The following is a 23027-nucleotide window of genomic DNA, read 5'->3' on the forward strand; positions in this document are numbered from 1 at the left end:
AAAGCTTTGCACACCTGGATTGTACAATATTTGAACATTATTCTTTAAAAAATTATTCAAACTCTGTAAAAAAAAACTGTAACTAGGCCATTCAGGAACATTCAATATAATATTGGTAAGCAACTTGTATATTTGTCCTTGTGATTTAGGTTGTTGTCCTGCTGAATGTGTCTCCCAGTGTATGTTGGAAAGCAGACTGAAACAGGTTTTCCTATAGAATTTAGCCTTTGCTTAGCTCTATTCCGTTTCTTATTATCCCAAAAAACTCCCTAGTCTTTGCTGATTACAAGCATACCCATAACATGATGCAGCCACCACCATCCTTGAAAATATGAAGAGTGGTACTCAGTGATGTGTTGGATTTTCCCCCATCATAACTGTTTTAAAGTCACCATTGGCCTCATGGTGAAATCGCTGAGCAGTTTCCTTTCTCTCTGGCGACTGAGTTAGGAAGGACACCTGCATCTTTGTAATGACTGGGTGTAATGATACACCATACAAAGGGTAATTAATAACTTCACCATGTTCAAAGGAATATTCAATGTCTGCCTTTTTATTTTTACCCATCTACCAATAGGTGCCCTTCTTTGCGAGGCATTGGAAAACCTCCCTGGTGTTTGTGGTTTATTCTTTGTTTGAAATTCACTGAGGGACCTTAATTGTACGAGGTAGTCATTCAAAAATCATGTTAAACCCTATTATTGAGTCCATGCAACTTATTATGCAACTTTAGCGGGATTGATTTGACAACATCCAGTGAAATTGCAGAGCGCCAAATTCAAACTACAGAAATATCAAGATTCAATATTCACAAAAATATAAGTATAATACATCAAAATAAAGCTTAACTTCTTGTTAATCCAGCCGCAGTGTCAGATTTCAAAAAGGCTTTACGGCGAAAGCAGACCATGTGATTATCTGAGGACAGCGCCACGCATACAAACACATTAAAATAATTTTCGACCAGGCAGGTGGCGACACAAAAGTCAGAAATAACGATATAATAAATGCTTTACCTTTGAAGATCTTCTTCTGTTGGCACTCCAAAATGTCCCAGAAACATCAAAAATGGTCCTTTTGTTCGATAATGTCCTTCTTTATATCCCAAAATGTCCATTTATTTGGCGAGTTTGATTCAGAAATACACCGGTTCCAACTCGCCCAACATGTTACACATGTGTGTAACAGTGATAACGCCAAGTAAAACTGAAATGATAACTTAAAAACACAAAATATAAATATTAATTAATTTATAGCTTATTAGACACATTTCCACTTCCTGAACACATACTACAAAGTATCTAATAAGTTACCTGTAAGCTTGGTCCTAAAACGTAAATAATCGATCAAATTTAAAACAGGATATACTATGTTCAAAACCGGATAAAAACAATGTGAAGCGCGTTCCAGTTCACGCGCATCAAACAGTAGAGTCCACTTTGAATGACATTTACAATGAACACCCCTAGTTCTTCATATCTCAAAAGAAAAACATCAACCAATTTCTAAAGACTGTTGACATCTAGTGGAATCCATAGGAACTGCAACCAGGTTCCTATTAAATAGGGCTTCCTCAATTTTTTTCCCCCCTGGATGGTTTGTCCTCGGGATTTCGCTTGCCAAATCAGTTCTGTTATACTCACAGACATTATTTTAAGCGTTTTAGAAACTTTAGAGTGTTTTCTATCTAAATCTACGTCCAGATGAAAATCGAATTATATGGATATCCTAGCTTCTGGGCCTGAGTAACAGGCTGTTTACTTTAGGCACACTTTTCATCCAGACATGAAAATAATAGGCTTGCCATGACAAAGGGGTTGAATACTTATTTACTCAAGAAATTTCAGCTTTTCATTTTTAAGTCATTTGTTAAAAGGTCTAAAAACATAATTCCACATTGACAGAAAAAGTTCCCAATTGTCATCCTTGAGAAAAAGTAAAGATACCTTAATAATAGAAAGTGACTCAAGTAAAAGGGAAAGTCACCCAGTAAAATACTACTTGAGTAAAACGTCTAAAAGTATTTGGTTTTACATATACTTCAGTATCAAAAGTAAATGTGATTGCTAAAATATACTTCAAAAGTAAAAGTATAAATACTTTCAAATTCCTTATATGAAGCAAACCAGATAGTTTATTTTATTTTACAGATAGCCAGGGGTACACTCCAACACTCAGACATCATTTACAAAATGAAGCATTTGTGTTTAGTGAGGCTGCCAGATCAGAGACAGTAGGGACGACCAGGACCAAGACCTTATCTTTTGATAAGTGTGTGAATTTGACAATTTTCCTGTCCTGCTAAGCACCCAAAATGTTTACTTTTGGGTGTCAGGGAAATGTATGGAGTAAAAAGCACATTATGGTGAAGTAAAAGTAAAAACGGTCAAAAATATAAATAGTAAAGTACAGATACATCAATAAACTACTTAAGTAATACTTAAAAGTATTTTTACTTAAGTACTTTACACCACTGTGTACAAAATCCAAATGTAATCCAGTCAAGGGGTGTGAATACTTTCAGAAGGCAATGTATGTGTTTACTCAGAGCCATGGCCTGTGTCACAAATGGCATCCTATTCCCTATATAGTGCACTACTTTTGACAGAGCCCGGTGGACACTGAGTAAACACATCCAGCCATCCATGTACTGTATACAACTCTGTGTTTATTTTGCTGACGTCGCCCCCTTTGTGTAGAACACCTTCCTTCGCGGCTGTGTGTTCCGGAACATATTGAGTTTCAACATCCTTACGTTTGGCTGCGCCCCCATATGCAACAGGACCCTCACGGTACAGACACACACAGATACACACAAAACTTCTAACCCTAACTCCTAACCCTAAACCTAACCTTAACCCTCAACCTAACTTCTAACTTCTTCTAAACTGAACCCCAAACACGAAAACTTCAAGCCTAAAATATAATTTTAACAAATGAAAGAATCCTACCTTGTAAGGACATTCTGGTCTTGATAATGTAGGAAAACATGTACACACACACACCACACCTCCCTCGCACCTCGCACACCTCAAGCACCCCTCACACACTCTGTAGGCACGCCCTGATTTGAGTTCTACACCCTCCTAAGCCCATCCTCCTCCCTAACCCCACCTCTACATCACCCTCTCCCCAGACACCACTGTGCTGTAAGGGCTTCTATGGGCCAGACTGCACCCCATGTCCTGGAGGGTTCAACACCCCCTGCTCCCGTCACGGACAGGTGAGACACCCCACCTAACCAATGTATCCCTTAACCACTTAACCAGTCTGACTGAGAAAATAATAAATAAATTATCCTCTTCGTGTTTATGTTCAGCATGTAGGTATTCATACTTATTTTCTACCGTGTGTCTTAGTGTTCTGAGGGGATCGAGGGAAACGGGACGTGTGTCTGCGAGACCAACTTCAAAGGCTCCCGGTGTCACTACTGCTCCAACCCCAACAAATACGGACCAGCCTGCGACAAAAGTACACCCCCGTCTTAGACATATCAATATCGACAAAGGGACACATCAGTGTCCCCAATGATGACACGTCTGTCTCATGTTGATGATGTGTGTCTCCCCCTCTGTCCCTAGCTTGTGACTGTATCCATGGTGTGTGTGATAACCGTCCCGAGGCAGACGGGCGTTGTAAGGTGGACTCCTGCCAGCCGGGCTACACTGGCCAGTACTGTGAGCGCCACACCCAGGCCTGTGGCCCCCAGGTGACCTTCTGTCATGCCCACGCAGAGTGTAACTTCAACGGAGGGGCAGTCAGGTGAGTGTGCAGGCTTCACTGCGGCCTTGTTGGGGATGTTGGTATAACAATAGAATCCCTTTCTCTCACTCAATGTTCTAAATTCTCATGACAACACAGTGTTTTGTATCCAAGATTGTCCCTCCTGCAAAAGTTAGTTCTAAGTAAAAGGCATGTTTTTTTTATGTGTGTGAAGGTGTGTGTGTAAACCTGGTTTCCAAGGCGATGGGATCACGTGTGTGTATACGGAACCCTGTGCCCTTCCGCACCGTGGAGGATGCGATGTGAATGTAAGCACAGAAAAAACATAAACAATGTACGAAAACCATACATCTCACCATCAACGTCTTTCAGTACCTTTTCCAATTGAACCTTTTTTTCACCTAAGCATGGTAGTCTGCTTTCTGTACTGAGCTGTTCTGACTGTGCTCTCCATTACCCCCTACAGGCCAAGTGTATAAAGACAGGGCCAGTCTCACACACATGCCAATGTTTGGCAGGATGGAGGATGGATGAGGATGGGTGCCAGCCTATCAATGACTGCCTGGGCCCTGACAGAGGGGGATGCCATCCCAATGCCACCTGCATCTACGTGGGCCCTGGACAGGTGAGAGAGAGAGGGGTAGGGCATCAAACTCCCAAAACAGTTTGATTGACTCAATGCAATGTTGTTTCTATATTTTCTCCCTTACCATCTATCTTAACCATCCATTCAATAAAGCCCAAAGTCTCCAGTTGATTCTATGCATGTTCCTATTTCCAAATGCAGAGCGGCTGTGCGTGCAATAGTGGTTTCCGTGGCAATGGGAGGGAGTGCGAGGCGAGCAATCCGTGCGTGGCACAAAATGGCGGCTGTCATTATCTGGTGGGTGCCCGCTACTTCTCATTGGCCAACATGATATTGAACCAATAGAATCACCGACCATAATACTGATTGACTGTGATGATAGTCTTTGACCTCGTGAACTTTGATCTACTTTCTCTCCTACAGGCAAGCTGTCTCTACGTGTCCGGTGCATGGAAGTGTGTGTGTGAGGATGGATACACAGGTGACGGAGAGGTGTGCTACGGCAACGTGGGACAGGTGAGCACTTCCTACCTTATTGCCAAGACAGGTAGCTACATATGTTTGTGGATTGGGGGACTGACATACCTACATTGATCTGAATAACAAACCTGACCTCCACTGTGTCTCTGTAGGAGTTGATGGCCCTTCCTGATGTCACTGAGTTCGCCAAATGGGTGACTGTGAGTTTGACCATTGTCATTTACAGCAGTTTTTTTTTTTAGTTTTCCCTGTTGTTTATGCTGTTGTTCATATTCTTTATTGTCTGAATAAGAAGCAACTTATTTTCACTTCTGACTTCCTGTATCAATAATGAGACGTCACACCACACTATCTAGAACCTTTAAGAGTTATTCAGCCGTCCCCATAGGAGAACCCTTTGAAGAACCCTTTTTGGTTCCAGGTAGAACTCTTTTTGGTTCAATGTAGAACCTTTTCTACATGGAGAGGGTTCCACATGGAACCAAAAAGGGTTCTCCTATGGGGACAGCCGAAAACCGTTTTGGAACCCTTTTATCTAAGAGTGCATAGTGTAAGCTTCAGGAATGTTTAGCAAGATACAACCGGATATGGTTACAGAGCATTATGGGTATTGTAGTACATCATGCTACAATCTGCATAAGGTCATATTCACAACTCATCACCATGATGATGGTTTTAGGTCGGCAAGACATTTAGTATTTTCTTTTGTCTCCTCCCCTCTCCCAGGACATAGGCATTTCCCAGCTGCCACTCATGAACAGTCAGAACATAACTCTGCTGGTGCCGTCCACAGCAGCTACAGACAAGATGACCAAAGAGGACAAGGACTTCTGGACAACCCAGGGGAACCTACCCAGTATCATCAAGTAAGACCTGGGTCATATTTATTAGGCACCAAACGAAATGATGTGTTCTAAAACAGGAAGAGACTACCTGGACTTGTCCAATAAGAACCGTCTATTTTATTTTCCCTTGGACAACTTTTAAAAACGTTTTACTATAGGCACTGAGATTTTTCCATTGTGATAATCCTTATTTCTGATTATCCCCTGATAGAAATCACATGATCCAAGGTGTCTACTCACTAGATGACCTACGCGATGCGTCCTCCAACTTGCAGCTCACTTCCGTTCTGAAGAAGGCTCTTCCTGTTACTATGACCAATGAGGTGAGTTTAGAGGCAGGTTTTATCCGAAGGTTGAAGTGAACAGGAACTGTGATACTGTAACACATGGCCTGAAGTTAACCCTGTATTGTCTGTCAGTCCACAGTGATTGGAGGAGCCACAATAACAACCGCGAATGTGGCTTCAACCAATGGACTGATCCACATTATTGACACGGTGTTGGTTCCAGAGAGGAGTCTCAGTGAGGGGCTGCTGGAGCTGCTTGCACGGAGGCCAGAGTTCTCCCTGTTCAGGAGTTACCTTGTCGTATGTACATTATAAGGCTGCCATTCTATTCATCCACACTCTCGTACAGCACCCAAACTCTATTTCTGAACAGAGCACTCTGATGAACAACCCTAGCTTTATCAATGTCCTAATAAGGTTCTCCATAAAAATATGTGTGATTCCGTATGCAGCCATATCTGAGGAAAATGTCTGTCTCTGTCGGCTCCCTCTCAGCATCACAACCTGACAGCAGAGATAGAGCAGGCCTCGGCCTACACAGTGTTCGCTCCAACAGACGGCGCTGTCCTCGAGTACCTCAAGAATACCGCTTCAGACACCATGGTACCTCAAACGATTTTTTAATGTTGGTACACATTGTGTGTGTGTGTGGCTGCGAGTGTGCGTGCTTATATAATGTATGAACTGTAGTACTGTGTGTGTGTTTTGGTTGTTGTCAGGACCTGAATACGACGCGGTACCACATAGTGCTGTCTGATAGGTTAATGAAGGTAGACCTGCTGGGTGGAGCCTACAAGGAGACCATGCTGGGGTTCTCCTACCAGCTAGGCATCTTACCCAGGGATGACAAGGTATTATTATTATGGGATGCTCTGGGAATTCTGTTGGTGTTCTACTAATGTTATATCAGCCATATTGGCTATAGTCTGCTACTGTTTGAGTCCTCTCAAAATGTGGTGCTCCTTTTTTTTCTCTCTTCTCTTCTCTCTCCTCTGTAGTTGTTTGTGAATGAAGCCCAGGTAAATGTGTCAGACATCCTGGGAGGTAAAGGGGTGATCCACGGCCTATCTGCAGTACTAGATATCACCAAAAATCGCTGCGACATCCAGCAATTCAAGACATTTCCGGTAAAGCCCCTTTCTTCCTTTTTCTAAACATTTGACATTCATTTTCTCAGATAATAATTGATTTATATTTTGTCTGAAGGGATTGTGTCAAGATTGCTTCTACCCACAACTCAACTCCTGTCCAACTGGAGCTACCACAATAGTATGACACCTTTCAAGTATATCCAGCTACCTTATAGTGGATCCAAAATGGCTGTCATGTTTCATGAATTACTCTCTGTGTTATGGCTGTTTTCCCTACAGGCATTGGTCAGGAAAAAGTGTATGTTCAGTCGGGTCTACCAGGGAGAACGGCTGCTCAGCATCGGCTGCAGGACCATCTGCAAGAACACTACCATTGTACGTGAGACACCAGCAGCACCACTAGCACTGCGTTGGAATCACTGGAATACGACCACCCTTCGGACTGTGTCCCACCCTATTCCCTATATAGTGCACTATTTTTGACCAGGGCCCATAGGGAATAGGGTGGAATTTGGCATGCATCCCTGGTCTAGAATGGGTCACTGGTGTAGAAACAAAAGCACTGTTAAAATCATTTGTTTTGTGTTTGCATATTTATTACACATATTCAATGCTTTAAATCCAAGAAGAGGAATCAACAAGGGTCCAGAGAAGCTCTACCTGAGTGAGGGAATTGACAGGCATTCATACTCTACCTTTACGCCAATTGGAAGTGAGAGTAGAAGTGCGTGTCCCGGTGATTGACTCTAGCTCCCCCTGTAGGTGCGGAGGTGCTGTGGCGGGTTCTACGGGGAGCACTGTGAGCCGTGTCCAGGGCCCAAAGGCCAGCCTTGCTATGGGAACGGGATGTGCCAGGACAGGACCAACGGTACAGGGGTTTGCCAGTGTAACAAGAGCTTCAACGGGACTGCTTGTGAAACGTGCCAGGAGGGCAAATACGGCATCCACTGTGACCAAGGTACTGTAGTAATGTATTGTAAGCCCTTAGAAAAAAAGATTCTATCTAGAACCTAAAAGGGTTGTTCGGCTGTCCCCATAAGAGAACCCTTTGAAGAACCCTTTTTGGTTGGAAATATGTTGGGTGGAAACCTTTTGGGTTTCATGTTAAACCCTTTCCACAGAGGGTTCCACATGGAACCCAAAAGGGTTATTTGGCTGTCCCAATAGGGTTCTCCTATGGAGACAGCCAAATAACCCTTTTGGAATCCTTTTTTCTAATAGTGTAGTCAAATATCGTCCACTGTGACCAAGGTACTGTCGCAAGATATATCCACTATCAACTTGCCACTACATTATAGAATCCAGCAATTCAACATTGGGATGCTTTTGCAATACAGAAACACAATCTCTATATATGCTACTTTCATCAGCATATTTCTCTCTCTCGCTCTCACCCTCCCTCCCCCCCTCTCTGCAGACTGTAGGTGTAAGAACGGCCGGTGCAACGACGGTATCCATGGAGATGGGACATGCGAGTGTGATGCGTATTGGAGAGGGGTCACCTGTGATGACAGTATGTACTGTATGAAAGCATATGTGCTGGCATTGTTCTTATTTTTAATGAGTATAATTTTAGCTCCTTGCATAATCTTTCCAGTATGTATGACAGGTATCATCTCATAACACTGTAACATGTCATTCCTGTATGCTGTGTTTCAGAGTTCACCAGAGAAGAGAACTGTGGGGACAGGAAGTGCCACACCAGTGCAATGTGAGTGAACTCACTCTGACTTCAGCTTCCCACCACTCTATGATTTGACTATGTTGAAATCAAACCATCTCAGCACATCAGGCCCGAGAAACGGTTCTTACATCTCTTAGCTGCAAACTGTGGTTCCATCTCTTCTCCTCTTTTGCATCTCTCCCACAGATGTGTAGTAGGTCGCTGTGAATGTTTGGCCGGGTTTCAGGGTAACGGCACTGACTGCAAAGGTATCCTTCCTGTCACTTTCCAGCATGCACTATTATACTGGTACCTGAACTGCTATTACACTATACATGACTACCACACAGGAAACTAGGTGTAACAAGTGTGTGTGTGTGTGTGTGTGTGTGTGTGTGTGTGTGTGTGTGTGTGTGTGTGTGTGTGTGTGTGTGTGTGTGTGTGTGTGTGTGTGTGTGTGCGCAGCGAAAGATGCCTGCAAAGACAATAACGGAGGATGCAGTCCTCACGCTGTGTGTAAGAGGACTCTCCCTGGACGCAGGCAGTGCGTGTGCAACACGGGATATCACGGCGATGGGATGGTGTGTGTACGTAAGTGTGCATCTTTAATCTGCACACTTTGACAGGTCAGGTTCTGAAATAATGTTGAGTTTCAGCTGTGTTTGTTCGTTTTGTTATCTTGAGCTGGGCTACCACTGAAAGTAACGGTAAGAAATGATTTGAGCCAATTTCGACCCAAACAATGTTAAACATTGTTTTATTTTCCCTCAGAGATTAACCCCTGCCTGGACGGTAAAGGAGGCTGCCATGTGAATGCAGACTGTATTCACACCGGACCTAACAAAGTAAGTTGGTTGGTTGGTCGGTCCGTTGTGTGTGTTCGGTGTCCATCAATCTGTTGTAAAACAGTGAACTGACTTATTTCATGTTTTCTATCCAGACGTCGTGTGTGTGCAGCCAAGGCTACACAGGAGATGGGAAGGAGTCTTGTACGGTTATCAACCTCTGTCGAACGGTACATCTCTAATCTCTCTCTCAATACAGTGTTAATGTAGTGAACAGTGTAACAGAGTGGTGAACAGTGTAACAGAGTGGTGAACAGTGTAAAAGTATGGTGAACAGTGTAACAGAGTGGTGAACAGTGTAACAATGTGGTGAACAGTGTAAATGTAGTGAACAGTGTAACAATGTAGTGAACAGTGTAAATGTAGTGAACAGTGTAACAATGTAGTGAACAGTGTAACAGAGTGGTGAACAGTGTAACAATGTGGTGAACAGTGAAACAGAGTGGTGAACAGTGTAATAGTGTGGTGAACAGTGTAACAATGTGGTGAACAGTGTAAATGTAGTGAACAGTGTAACAATGTAGTGAACAGTGTAACAATGTAGTGAACAGTGTAACAATGTAGTGAACAGTGTAACAATGTAGTGAACAGTGTAAATGTAGTGAACAGTGTAACAATGTAGTGAACAGTGTAACAATGTAGTGAACAGTGTAAATGTAGTGAACAGTGTAACAGAGTGGTGAACGGTGTAACAATGTGGTGAACAGTGTAACAGTGTGGTGAACAGTGTAACAGTATGGTGAACAGTGTAACAGAGTGGTGAACAGTGTAACAATGTGGTGAACAGTGTAAATGTAGTGAACAGTGTAACAATGTAGTGAACAGTGTAACAATGTAGTGAACAGTGTAACAATGTAGTGAACAGTGTAAATGTAGTGAACAGTGTAACAATGTAGTGAACAGTGTAACAATGTAGTGAACAGTGTAAATGTAGTGAACAGTGTAACAGAGTGGTGAACGGTGTAACAATGTGGTGAACAGTGTAACAGTGTAGTGAACAGTGTAACAGAGTGGTGAACAGTGCAACAGAGTAGTGAACAGTGTAACAATGTGGTGAACAGTGTAACAGTGTGGTGAACAGTGTATCAATGTGGTGAACAGTGTAACAATGTGGTGAACAGTGTAACAGTGTGGTGAACAGTGTAACAATGTGGTGAACAGTGTAACAGTGTGGTGAACAGTGTAACAGAGTAGTGAACAGTGTAACAATGTGGTGAACAGTGTAACAGTGTGGTGAAGACTGTAACAGTGTGGTGAACAGTGTAACAGTGTGGTGAACAGTGTAACAGAGTGGTGAACAGTGTAACAATGTGGTGAACAGTGTAACAGTGTGGTGAACAGTGTAACAGAGTAGTGAACACTGTAACAGAGTGGTGAACAGTGTAACAGAGTAGTGAACAGTGTAACAATGTGGTGAACAGTGTAACAGTGTGGTGAACAGTGTAACAGTGTAGTGCACAGTGTAACAGTGTGGTGAACAGTGTAACAGTGTGGTGAACAGTGTAACAGTGTGGTGAACAGTGTAAATGTAGTGAACAGTGTAACAATGTAGTGAACAGTGTAACAGAGTGGTGAACAGTGTAACAATGTGGTGAACAGTGTAAATGTAGTGAACAGTGTAACAATGTAGTGAACAGTGTAACAATGTAGTGAAAAGTGTAAATGTAGTGATCAGTGTAACAATGTAGTGACCAGTGTAAATGTAGTGAACAGTGTAACAGAGTGGTGAACGGTGTAACAATGTGGTGAACAGTGTAACAGTGTGGTGAACAGTGTAACAATGTGGTGAACAGTGTAACAGTGTAGTGAACAGTGTAACAGAGTGGTGAACAGTGTAACAGTGTGGTGAACAGTGTAACAATGTGGTGAACAGTGTAAATGTAGTGAACAGTGTAACAATGTAGTGAACAGTGTAACAATGTAGTGAACAGTGTAACAATGTAGTGAACAGTGTAACAATGGAGTGAACAGTGTAAATGTTGTGAACAGTGTAATAATGTAGTGAACAGTGTAACAATGTAGTGAACAGTGTAAATGTAGTGAACAGTGTAACAGAGTGGTGAACGGTGTAACAATGTGGTGAACAGTGTAACAGTGTGGTGAACAGTGTAACAATGTGGTGAACAGTGTAACAGTGTAGTGAACAGTGTAACAGAGTGGTGAACAGTGTAACAGTGTAGTGAACAGTGTAACAGTGTGGTGAACAGTGTAACAGTGTGGTGAACAGTGTAACAATGTGGTGAACAGTGTAACAGTGTGGTGAACAGTGCAACAGAGAGGTGAACAGTGTAACAGTGTGGTGAACAGTGTAACAATGTGGTGAACAGTGTAACAATGTGGTGAACAGTGTAACAGGGTGGTGAACAGTGTAACAATGTGGTGAACAGTGTAACAGTGTGGTGAACAGTGTAACAATGTGGTGAACAGTGTAACAGTGTGGTGAACAGTGTAACAGAGTAGTGAACAGTGTAACAATGTGGTGAACAGTGTAACAGTGTGGTGAACAGTGTAACAGTGTGGTGAACAGTGTAACAGTGTGGTGAACAGTGTAACAGTGTGGTGAACAGTGTAACAGTGTGGTAAACAGTGTAACAGTGTGGTGAACAGTGTAACAGTGTAGTGAAAAGTGTAACAGTGTGTTGAACAGTGTAAAAGAGTAGTGAACAGTGTAACAGTGTGGTGAACAGTGTAACAGTGTGGTGAACAGTGTAACAGTGTGGTGAACAGTGTCACAATGTGGTGAACAGTGTAACAGAGTGGTGAACAGTGTAACAGTGTGTTGAACAGTGTAACAGTGTAGTAAACAGTTTAACCGAGTAGTAAGCAGTGTAACAGTGTGGTGAACAGTGTAACAGGGTGGTGAACAGTGTAACAGTGTGGTGAACAGTGTAACAGTGTAGTAAACAGTTTAACCGATTAGTAAGCAGTGTAACAGTGTGGTGAACAGTGTAACAGTGTGGTGAACAGTGTAACAGTGTGGTGAACAGTGTAACAGTGTGGTGAACAGTGTAACAGTTTAGTAAACAGTTTAACCGAGTAGTAAGCAGTGTAACAGGGTGGTGAACAGTGCAACAGTGTAGTAAGCAGTGCAACAGTGTGGTGAACAGTGTAACCGTGTGGTGAACAGTGTAACAGGGTGGTCAACAGTGTAACAGTGTGGTGAACAGTATAACAGTGTAGTAAACAGTGTAACAGTGTGGTGAACACTGTAACAGTGTGGTGAACAGTGTAACAGTGTGGTAAACAGTTTAACCGAGTAGTAAGCAGTGTAACAGAGTGGTGAACAGTTTAACCGAGTAGTAAGCAGTGTAACAGTGTGGTGAACAGTCTAACAGTGTGATGAACAGTGTAACAGGGTGGTGAACAGTGTAACAGGGTGGTGAACAGTGTAACAGTGTGGTGAACAGTGTAACAGAGCGGTGAACAGTGTAACAGTGTGGTGAACAGTGTAACAGTGTGGTGAACAGTGTAACAGTGTAGTGAAAAGTGTAACAGTGTGTTGAACAGTGTAACAGTGTGGTGAACAGTGTAACAGTGTGGTGAACAGTGTAACAGTGTGGTGAACAGTGTAAATGTAGTGAACAGTGTAACAATGTAGTGAACAGTGTAACAGAGTGGTGAACAGTGTAACAATGTGGTGAACAGTGTAAATGTAGTGAACAGTGTAACAATGAAGTGAACAGTGTAACAATGTAGTGAAAAGTGTAAATGTAGTGATCAGTGTAACAATGTAGTGACCAGTGTAAATGTAGTGAACAGTGTAACAGAGTGGTGAACGGTGTAACAATGTGGTGAACAGTGTAACAGTGTGGTGAACAGTGTAACAATGTGGTGAACAGTGTAACAGTGTAGTGAACAGTGTAACAGAGTGGTGAACAGTGTAACAGTGTGGTGAACAGTGTAACAATGTGGTGAACAGTGTAAATGTAGTGAACAGTGTAACAATGTAGTGAACAGTGTAACAATGTAGTGAACAGTGTAACAATGTAGTGAACAGTGTAACAATGGAGTGAACAGTGTAAATGTTGTGAACAGTGTAATAATGTAGTGAACAGTGTAACAATGTAGTGAACAGTGTAAATGTAGTGAACAGTGTAACAGAGTGGTGAACGGTGTAACAATGTGGTGAACAGTGTAACAGTGTGGTGAACAGTGTAACAATGTGGTGAACAGTGTAACAGTGTAGTGAACAGTGTAACAGAGTGGTGAACAGTGTAACAGTGTAGTGAACAGTGTAACAGTGTGGTGAACAGTGTAACAGTGTGGTGAACAGTGTAACAATGTGGTGAACAGTGTAACAGTGTGGTGAACAGTGCAACAGAGCGGTGAACAGTGTAACAGTGTGGTGAACAGTGTAACAATGTGGTGAACAGTGTAACAATGTGGTGAACAGTGTAACAGGGTGGTGAACAGTGTAACAATGTGGTGAACAGTGTAACAGTGTGGTGAACAGTGTAACAATGTGGTGAACAGTGTAACAGTGTGGTGAACAGTGTAACAGAGTAGTGAACAGTGTAACAATGTGGTGAACAGTGTAACAGTGTGGTGAAGAGTGTAACAATGTGGTGAACAGTGTAACAGTGTGGTGAACAGTGTAACAGTGTGGTGAACAGTGTAACAGTGTGGTGAACAGTGTAACAGTGTGGTAAACAGTGTAACAGTGTGGTGAACAGTGTAACAGTGTAGTGAAAAGTGTAACAGTGTGTTGAACAGTGTAAAAGAGTAGTGAACAGTGTAACAGTGTGGTGAACAGTGTAACAGTGTGGTGAACAGTGTAACAGTGTGGTGAACAGTGTCACAATGTGGTGAACAGTGTAACAGAGTGGTGAACAGTGTAACAGTGTGTTGAACAGTGTAACAGTGTAGTAAACAGTTTAACCGAGTAGTAAGCAGTGTAACAGTGTGGTGAACAGTGTAACAGGGTGGTGAACAGTGTAACAGTGTGGTGAACAGTGTAACAGTGTAGTAAACAGTTTAACCGATTAGTAAGCAGTGTAACAGTGTGGTGAACAGTGTAACAGTGTGGTGAACAGTGTAACAGTGTGGTGAACAGTGTAACAGTGTGGTGAACAGTGTAGTAAACAGTTTAACCGAGTAGTAAGCAGTGTAACAGGGTGGTGAACAGTGCAACAGTGTAGTAAGCAGTGCAACAGTGTGGTGAACAGTGTAACCGTGTGGTGAACAGTGTAACAGGGTGGTCAACAGTGTAACAGTGTGGTGAACAGTATAACAGTGTAGTAAACAGTGTAACAGTGTGGTGAACACTGTAACAGTGTGGTGAACAGTGTAACAGTGTGGTAAACAGTTTAACCGAGTAGTAAGCAGTGTAACAGAGTGGTGAACAGTTTAACCGAGTAGTAAGCAGTGTAACAGTGTGGTGAACAGTCTAACAGTGTGATGAACAGTGTAACAGGGTGGTGAACAGTGTAACAGGGTGGTGAACAGTGTAACAGTGTGGTGAACAGTGTAACAGAGCGGTGAACAGTGTAACAGTGTGGTGAACAGTGTAACAGTGTGGTGAACAGTGTAACAGTGTAGTGAAAAGTGTAACAGTGTGTTGAACAGTGTAACAGTGTGGTGAACAGTGTAACAATGTGGTGAACAGTGTAACAATGTGGTGAACAGTGTAACAGAGTGGTGAACAGTGTAACAGTGTGTTGAACAGTGTAACAGTGTAGTAAACAGTTTAACCGAGTAGTAAGCAGTGTAACAGTGTGGTGAACAGTGTAACAGTGTGGTGAACAGTATAACAGTGTAGTAAACAGTGTAACAGGGTGGTGAACAGTGTAACAGTGTGGTGAACAGTGTAACAGTGTAGTAAACAGTTTAACCGATTAGTAAGCAGTGTAACAGTGTGGTGAACAGTGTAACAGTGTGGTGAACAGTATAACAGTGTGGTGAACAGTGTAACAGTGTGGTGAACAGTGTAACAGTGTAGTAAACAGTTTAACCGAGTAGTAAGCAGTGTAACAGGGTGGTGAACAGTGCAACAGTGTAGTAAGCAGTGCAACAGTGTGGTGAACAGTGTAACTGTGTGGTGAACAGTGTAACAGGGTGGTGAACAGTGTAACAGTGTGGTGAACAGTATAACAGTGTAGTAAACAGTGTAACAGTGTGGTGAACACTGTAACAGTGTGGTGAACAGTGTAACAGTGTAGTAAACAGTTTAACCGAGTAGTAAGCAGTGTAACAGTGTGGTGAACAGTGTAACAGTGTGGTGAACAGTGTAACAGGGTGGTGAACAGTGTAACAGGGTGGTGAACAGTTTAACCGAGTAGTAAGCAGTGTAACAGGGTGGTGAACAGTGCAACAGGGTGGTGAACAGTCTAACCGAGTAGTAAGCAGTGTAACAGTGTGGTGAACAGTGTAACAGGGTGGTGAACAGTTTAACCGAGTAGTAAGCAGTGTAACAGTGTGGTGAACAGTGCAACAGGGTGGTGAACAGTGTAACAGGGTGGTGAACAGTGTAACAATGTGGTGAACAGTGTAACAGAGTGGTGAACAGTGTAACAGTGTGTTGAACAGTGTAACAGTGTAGTAAACAGTTTAACCGAGTAGTAAGCAGTGTAACAGTGTGGTGAACAGTGTAACAGTGTGGTGAACAGTGTAACAGGGTGGTGAACAGTGTAACAGTGTGGTGAACAGTGTAACAGTGTAGTAAACAGTTTAATCGATTAGTAAGCAGTGTAACAGTGTGGTGAACAGTGTAACAGTGTGGTGAACAGTATAACAGTGTGGTGAACAGTGTAACAGTGTGGTGAACAGTGTGACAGTGTAGTAAACAGTTTAACCGAGTAGTAAGCAGTGTAACAGGGTGGTGAACAGTGCAACAGTGTAGTAAGCAGTGCAACAGTGTGGTGAACAGTGTAACCGTGTGGTGAACAGTGTAACAGGGTGGTGAACAGTGTAACAGTGTGGTGAACAGTATAACAGTGTAGTAAACAGTGTAACAGTGTGGTGAACACTGTAACAGTGTGGTGAACAGTGTAACAGTGTAGTAAACAGTTTAACCGAGTAGTAAGCAGTGTAACAGTGTGGTGAACAGTGTAACAGTGTGGTGAACAGTGTAACAGGGTGGTGAACAGTGTAACAGGGTGGTGAACAGTTTAACCGAGTAGTAAGCAGTGTAACAGGGTGGTGAACAGTGCAACAGGGTGGTGAACAGTCTAACCGAGTAGTAAGCAGTGTAACAGTGTGGTGAACAGTGCAACAGGGTGGTGAACAGTTTAACAGTGTGGTGAACAGTGTAACAGGGTGGTGAACAGTGTAACCGAGTAGTAAGCAGTGTAACAGTGTGGTGAACAGTGTAACAGGGTGGTGAACAGTGTAACAGGGTGGTGAACAGTGTAACAGTGTGGTGAACAGTGTAACAGGGTGGTGAACAGTTTAACCGAGTAGTAAGCAGTGTAACAGGGTGGTGAACAGTCTAACCGAGTAGTAAGCAGTGTAACAGTGTGGTGAACAGTGCAACAGGGTGGTGAACAGTTTAACAGTGTGGTGAACAGTGTAACAGGGTGGTGAACAGTGTAACAATGTGGTGAACAGTGTAACAGTGTGGTGAACAGTGGTGAACAGGGTGGTGAACAGGGTGGTGAACAGTCTAACCGAGTAGTAAGCAGTGTAACAGTGTGGTGAACAGTGCAACAGGGTGGTGAACAGTTTAACAGTGTGGTGAACAGTGTAACAGGGTGGTGAACAGTGTAACAGGGTGGTGAACAGTGTAACAGTGTGGTGAACAGTGTAACAGGGTGGTGAACAGTTTAACCGAGTAGTAAGCAGTGTAACAGTGTGGTGAACAGTGTAACAGGGTGGTGAACAGTGTAACAGGGTGGTGAACAGTGTAACAGTGTGGTGAACAGTGTAACAGGGTGGTGAACAGTTTAACCGAGTAGTAAGCAGTGTAACAGTGTGGTGAACAGTGTAACAGTGTGGTGAACAGTGTAACAGGGTGGTGAACAGTTTAACCGAGTAGTAAGCAGTGTAACAGTGTGGTGAACAGTGTAACAGTGTGGTGAACAGTGTAACAGAGTGGTTGTCCTCTTGGCAGAAACAAAGGGACTGCCACAGGTACTGCCACAGGTACTGCCACACCACAGTGTGGTGAACAGTGTAACAATGTGGTGAACAGTGTAACAGTGTAGTGAACAGTGTAACAGGGTGGTGAACAGTTTAACCGAGTAGTAAGCAGTGTAACAGTGTGGTGAACAGTGTAACAGTGTGGTGAACAGTGTAACAGAGTGGTTGTCCTCTTGGCAGAAACAAAGGGACTGCCACAGGTACGCCAGGTGTAATATGACTGGTCCAGGGGAACGCAGCTGCACCTGTATGGGTGGATACATGGGCGACGGCATTAGCTGCAAAGGCACTGTGGGCAAGGTGAGCAGGAGAGGAGACTACGCGTAGCATGATCAAGTAAAAGTTACATTTGATTGCCATTTGTTAGTGCACGTACATACCCCATGTAAGCTCACACCTCTTTTCTCACTTTATTTATTTATTTATTTATTTATTTCTCTCTCACACACACACACACACACACTCACTCACTCTCTTCATTTGACCATTGATCAGTGTTTGTCTTTTTCATCTACAGGAGCTTCTCACCAGGAAACTGAGGGATTTCTATCTTGGGTTGATGGTGAGTCTCTCCTTGACAGTAGCACACTTTTATGTATGTTCTGTATTAAGTTACACATCCTAGTAAGAAAGGCACAACACAATCACTGTTGATATAAATAATAGCAAATGAACTAAAGATGTTGTTGGTTGAACGCTGTTTGTTTTCAGATGGCAGATATCTCTCTGAAGGGCCGGGGTCCATTCACAGTCTTTGCTCCAACAGCTGAGGCCTTCGGCCAGGGGGAGACGGTAGGAAAGTGTGTGTGTGTGTGTGTGTGTGTGTGTGTGTGTGTGTGTGTGTGTGTGTGTGTGTGTGTGTGTGTGTGTGTGTGTGTGTGTGTGTGTGTGTGTGTGTGTGTGTGTGTGTGTGTGTGTGTGCGCCTGTGTTTATGTACCTGTGTGTGTACTGATCTTATCTTGTCTCATGACTTGCTCTTAGGCAAAAGAGTTGAGGCATCCCTCAAAGAGAGAGAAGAGGGCCAAGATTCTTCGCTACCACATCGTGTCATGTCATACCCTATTGGCCAGCGACCTGACCACGCCCAGAAACCTGACCACTCTCATGGGAGACGTCTTGACCATCACCTACTCTGAGGTAACCAATGAGATTACAACACTCCCAGTGGATTCTATTGGTTGCTTCAATGTCTGGATTATTATCCTAGATTCAATCTATTATCATGATGGATTGGACATTATTTATAAAGTGCATTCGGAAAGTATTCAGACTCCATCAATCTACACACAATATCTCATAATGGCAAAGCAAATACAGGCTTTTCTAAATGTTTTCAAATGTATTAAAAAAAATGAACACATATATTACATTTGCATAAGTATTCAGACCCTTTGCTCAGTACTGTGTTGAAGCACATTTGGCGGCGATTACAGTCTCGAGGCTTCTTGGGTATGATGTTACAAGCTTGGCACACCTGTATTTGGGGAGTTTCTCCCTTTCTTCTCTGCAGATCATGTCAAGCTCTGTCAGGTTGAATGGGGAGTGTTGCTGCCCAGCTAATTTCAAGTCTCTCCAGAGATGTTCGACCGGGTTCCAGTCCGGCTGGGCCACTCAAGGACATTCAGAGACTTGTCCCAAAGCAACTCCTGCGTTGTCTTGGCTGTGTGCTTAGGGTCGTTGTCCTGTTGGAAGGTGAACTTTCGCCCCAGTCTGAGGTCCTGAGCGCTCTGGAGCAGATTTTCATCAAAGATCTCTCTGTACTTGCTCAGTACATCTTTCCCTCGATCCTGACTAGTCTCCCAGTCCCTGATGCTGAAAAACATCCCTACAACATGATGCTGCCACCACCATGCATCACCGTAGGGATGGTGCCAGGTTTCCTCCAGACGTGACGCTTGGAATTCAGGCCAAAGAGTTCAATCTTGGCTTCATTGGACCAGAGAATCTTGTTTCTCATGGTCTGAGACTCTAGGTGCCTTTTGGCAAACTCCAAGCGGGCTGTCATGTGCCTTTTACTGATGAGTGGCTTCCGTCTGGCCACTCTACCATGAAGGCCTGACTGGTGGAGTGCTGCAGAGATGGTTGTCCTTCTGGAAGGTTCTCCCATCTTCACATAGGAACTCTGGAGCTATGTCAGAGTGACCATCTGGTTCTTGGTCACCTCCCTGACCAAGGCCCTTCTCCCCCGATTGCTCAGTTTGGTCGGGCAGTCAGCTCTAGGACGAGGCTTAGTGGTTCCAAACATCTTCCATTTAAGAATGATGGCGGCCACAGTGTTCTTGGGCACCTTTAATGCTGCAGACATTTTTTGGTACCTTTCCCCAGATCTGTGTCTCGACACAATCCTGTCTCGGAGCTCTACAGACAATTCCTTCAACCTCATGGCATGGTATTTGCTCTGATATGCACTGTCAACTGTGTGACCTTACATAGACAGGTGTGTGCCTTTCCAAATCATGTCCAATCAATATAATTTACCACAGGTGGACTCCAATCAAGTTGTAGGAACAACTCAAGGATGATCAATGGAAACAGGGTGCGCCTGAGTTCAATTTCTACTCTCATAGCAAAGGATCAAAGCACAGTTTTTTATTTTTAATACATTTGTAAAAATGAATAAAAACTTGTTTTCACTTTGACATTATGGGGTATTGTGTGTAGATTGATGAGGATTATTATTATTTTATTTTTGTTTTAAATAAGGCTGTAACGTAACAAAATATGGAAAATTCAAGGGGTCTGAATACTTTCTGAATGCACTGTAAACCTTGAGAAGTGTAGAAGTATAGTATGCACAGATGTTGCATCTGGTTCCTCTGCTACATTTGAGGAAGAGATTCCATGGTTGTGGTGAGAGAGCTGAGGTCTCCTGTCCTTGTTTCCAGGGTACCATCCTCATCAACAACATGGTGAAAGTGGTGCACAGTGATGACCCGAGCATCAATGGGATCATCCATGAGATTGACACCTTCATGATACCAGAGAGTCTGAAGAAGGCTGATGTGATAGAGGGGCCAGTATGTACAAAGATAAAGACTATTTGTAATCAATATACCTGTTGAAATCTGTCAACCACTCCATCATTGGATAACTCATCACCATCTCCCTGTCCCTCTCTCTTTCCCTCTCCATCTCTCCCTTCACAGTTGAACCTCACTGATGTGGCTGATGGTAATGGTTACAAGACCTTCTACAAACTGCTGTTGGTTAGTATTTGTCCCAGTGAAGTTCCTATTTCCTTTATGGATTCTGAGAATAACAATCTTAAACTTCTCCCCTGAAAAGTGTTAAAGAAGATGTTCTTCTCTGTTTCTCCCTGCAGGACACAGATGTGATGGCAATGGTGAACGACCCCCTCCACCAGCCCGTGACATTGTTCCTGCCGTCGGACCGCGCCATGGCCACACTGCCCCAGGAGCAGAAAGACTTCCTTTACAACACACAGAACAGAGGACACCTGCTGGAGTACCTCAAATACCACATCCTCCGAGACACCAAGGTGTATGCAGCAGAGCTGGTCCACATCGATCCTATACGGACGCTCCAGGGATCCGAACTCAAAGCCAACTGTGGAGGGCTGGACAACATAGTGAGTAAAACAAAGTAGAGTTGTGTTTGTACAACACTAACATGCGGAATCAAATCAATTTCGAGGCAAAAAAAGTAAGGCCATCTTGTGGTATTTGGATTGAGAGATGAATGGGATTGAAAGATTGAGAGATTTTCTGAGAGATGTACTTTTCTGCACAGGGTGAAATCTTCCTCAACGACGGGAACTGCCGAATCATCCAGAGGCACCTCCTCTTCAACGGTGGGATAGCCTATGGGATCGACTGTCTGCTGAACCCGCCGAGCCTCGGGGGTCGCTGTGACAAAAAGGAAACTGTAGATTTCCCGGTGAGTGTGACCATATCATGCAGTAGATTTTTTTGTTGCTACCGTGGAATAAGGTGATTAGAATGATTATTGTCTTGGAATGTTTTGTCTGTGTTTCTCCTGTGTGGTAGCTACCCTGTGCATTCTGCACATCATCAACACGCTGCCCCCCTGGGTCCAAACTCAAGGTATCTGTTCATCCATCCACCCGTCGTAACCGTTATGTGAATACAACACGTGCATCTCTCCCCTACTAAAAACTGCCCCTGTATATGTATTCTGCAGGAGGTGAAGAAATGTGACCTGCACATGATAGTGAATATGAATGAAGGCTGCCAGGCCATATGTACTTTTGTTCTCTGGCAACCCAAGTGCTGTGCTGGCTTCTACGGACGTGACTGTCTGGGTAAGAACTCCCAAAATTTGACTCTCCCTGATCATACCAAGACTGCATCACAAATGGCATGTTATTCCCTTTATAGTGCACTACTTGTCAGACGTACTAGGGAACAGGGTACTATTTGGAATTCAGCCTAATAAATAGGACAACAATGACAGTTTGTGGTGAAAACCCCATAATGAATGTAATTCTCAAAGACTAGCTCCAAAAGTCTCATGCAGTCTCAGAAATGTGATTGGCATTTGTTAAAGCAGGTGTTTGAAGTGAAAGGCTACAGATCTGAGTTGTTTCCCATCATGCCTTTGACTTCCTGTTCCTGTTTACCTCAAGTTTGTCCTGGCGGGAATACATCTCCCTGTTTGAACCATGGAAAGTGTGATGCCGGTCACCTAGGCAACGGTAACTGCACATGTGACACTGGTTTCCATGGCGACGCCTGTGAGTTGTGTAAAAAAGGCCACTATGGACCGGACTGCACAGGTGTGTAGCGCTCTAGTGTGGATACCTTCATCTCAAGATTTAATTGTGCTACCTTGTGTGAAGAATTTCATCTTGAACTTGTGTGGCTTAATTTAGTATCCTCTTGAATCATTCTCCATACTGAATCTTGAACCTGATTTGTGATATGATGTCATTTTTTCCTCAGCATGTAACTGCACAGAGCATGGGTCATGTGAAGAAGGCCTTAAAGGGACAGGCTCCTGTTTCTGTGAACAGGGCTGGACCGGGCAACGCTGTGAGACACAACTAGGTAAAGAACCACAAGTTATAAAATGTCCACCACACAAAGGAAGCCCAAGAGCCATCATCTTGAAATGGCTGTTTCTACTACATTTAAAACACTGATATTTATCATTTAAACTTTGATGTTAACTGTTCCTGTCACCCTTCATCCCCTCTCCCTATAGCGGAGGGTCCAGTCTGCTCGCCAACCTGCTCTCAGAACGGCATATGTAAAGAGAACAACACCTGTGTATGTAAACTTTTCTACGAGGGAGACGGCATCAGCTGCATAGGTAATGGCCTGCAGAGACAACACTGGAGTACTACAACACACACACACATACACATACTGTGTATAAGCACATTAAACTAATTATGTACATCACTGTTGATCACTGCTTCTCTTCTGTGTCATGAATTTCTCCTTTTGC

At 43.4% G+C, this 23027-nt stretch overlaps 1 protein-coding gene across 1 annotated transcript in view; it reads left to right on the plus strand.

Annotated features, from left to right (window-relative positions):
- The window catches only part of LOC139378655 (stabilin 2), a 40569-nt gene that overhangs the window by 12066 nt on the left and 5476 nt on the right, over positions 1-23027 (plus strand). The window contains exons 20-56 of the mRNA XM_071121028.1: positions 2700-2792; positions 3137-3223; positions 3360-3471; positions 3582-3762; positions 3938-4031; positions 4190-4348; positions 4511-4606; positions 4733-4825; positions 4942-4989; positions 5516-5655; positions 5846-5957; positions 6054-6221; positions 6417-6524; positions 6641-6772; positions 6920-7048; positions 7128-7190; positions 7292-7387; positions 7775-7970; positions 8430-8525; positions 8672-8723; positions 8883-8944; positions 9141-9266; positions 9447-9520; positions 9616-9690; positions 17777-17896; positions 18114-18158; positions 18308-18388; positions 18579-18734; positions 20483-20614; positions 20744-20803; positions 20920-21186; positions 21348-21494; positions 21605-21661; positions 21759-21879; positions 22204-22353; positions 22520-22624; positions 22782-22889. Of these exons, the coding sequence (XP_070977129.1) occupies positions 2700-2792; positions 3137-3223; positions 3360-3471; positions 3582-3762; positions 3938-4031; positions 4190-4348; positions 4511-4606; positions 4733-4825; positions 4942-4989; positions 5516-5655; positions 5846-5957; positions 6054-6221; positions 6417-6524; positions 6641-6772; positions 6920-7048; positions 7128-7190; positions 7292-7387; positions 7775-7970; positions 8430-8525; positions 8672-8723; positions 8883-8944; positions 9141-9266; positions 9447-9520; positions 9616-9690; positions 17777-17896; positions 18114-18158; positions 18308-18388; positions 18579-18734; positions 20483-20614; positions 20744-20803; positions 20920-21186; positions 21348-21494; positions 21605-21661; positions 21759-21879; positions 22204-22353; positions 22520-22624; positions 22782-22889 (4141 nt within the window). The remainder of the gene's footprint in view (positions 1-2699; positions 2793-3136; positions 3224-3359; positions 3472-3581; positions 3763-3937; positions 4032-4189; positions 4349-4510; positions 4607-4732; positions 4826-4941; positions 4990-5515; positions 5656-5845; positions 5958-6053; positions 6222-6416; positions 6525-6640; positions 6773-6919; positions 7049-7127; positions 7191-7291; positions 7388-7774; positions 7971-8429; positions 8526-8671; positions 8724-8882; positions 8945-9140; positions 9267-9446; positions 9521-9615; positions 9691-17776; positions 17897-18113; positions 18159-18307; positions 18389-18578; positions 18735-20482; positions 20615-20743; positions 20804-20919; positions 21187-21347; positions 21495-21604; positions 21662-21758; positions 21880-22203; positions 22354-22519; positions 22625-22781; positions 22890-23027) is intronic.

Source organism: Oncorhynchus clarkii, chromosome 21 (assembly GCF_045791955.1).
Source record: "Oncorhynchus clarkii lewisi isolate Uvic-CL-2024 chromosome 21, UVic_Ocla_1.0, whole genome shotgun sequence".
Taxonomy (NCBI): Eukaryota; Metazoa; Chordata; class Actinopteri; order Salmoniformes; family Salmonidae; genus Oncorhynchus; species Oncorhynchus clarkii.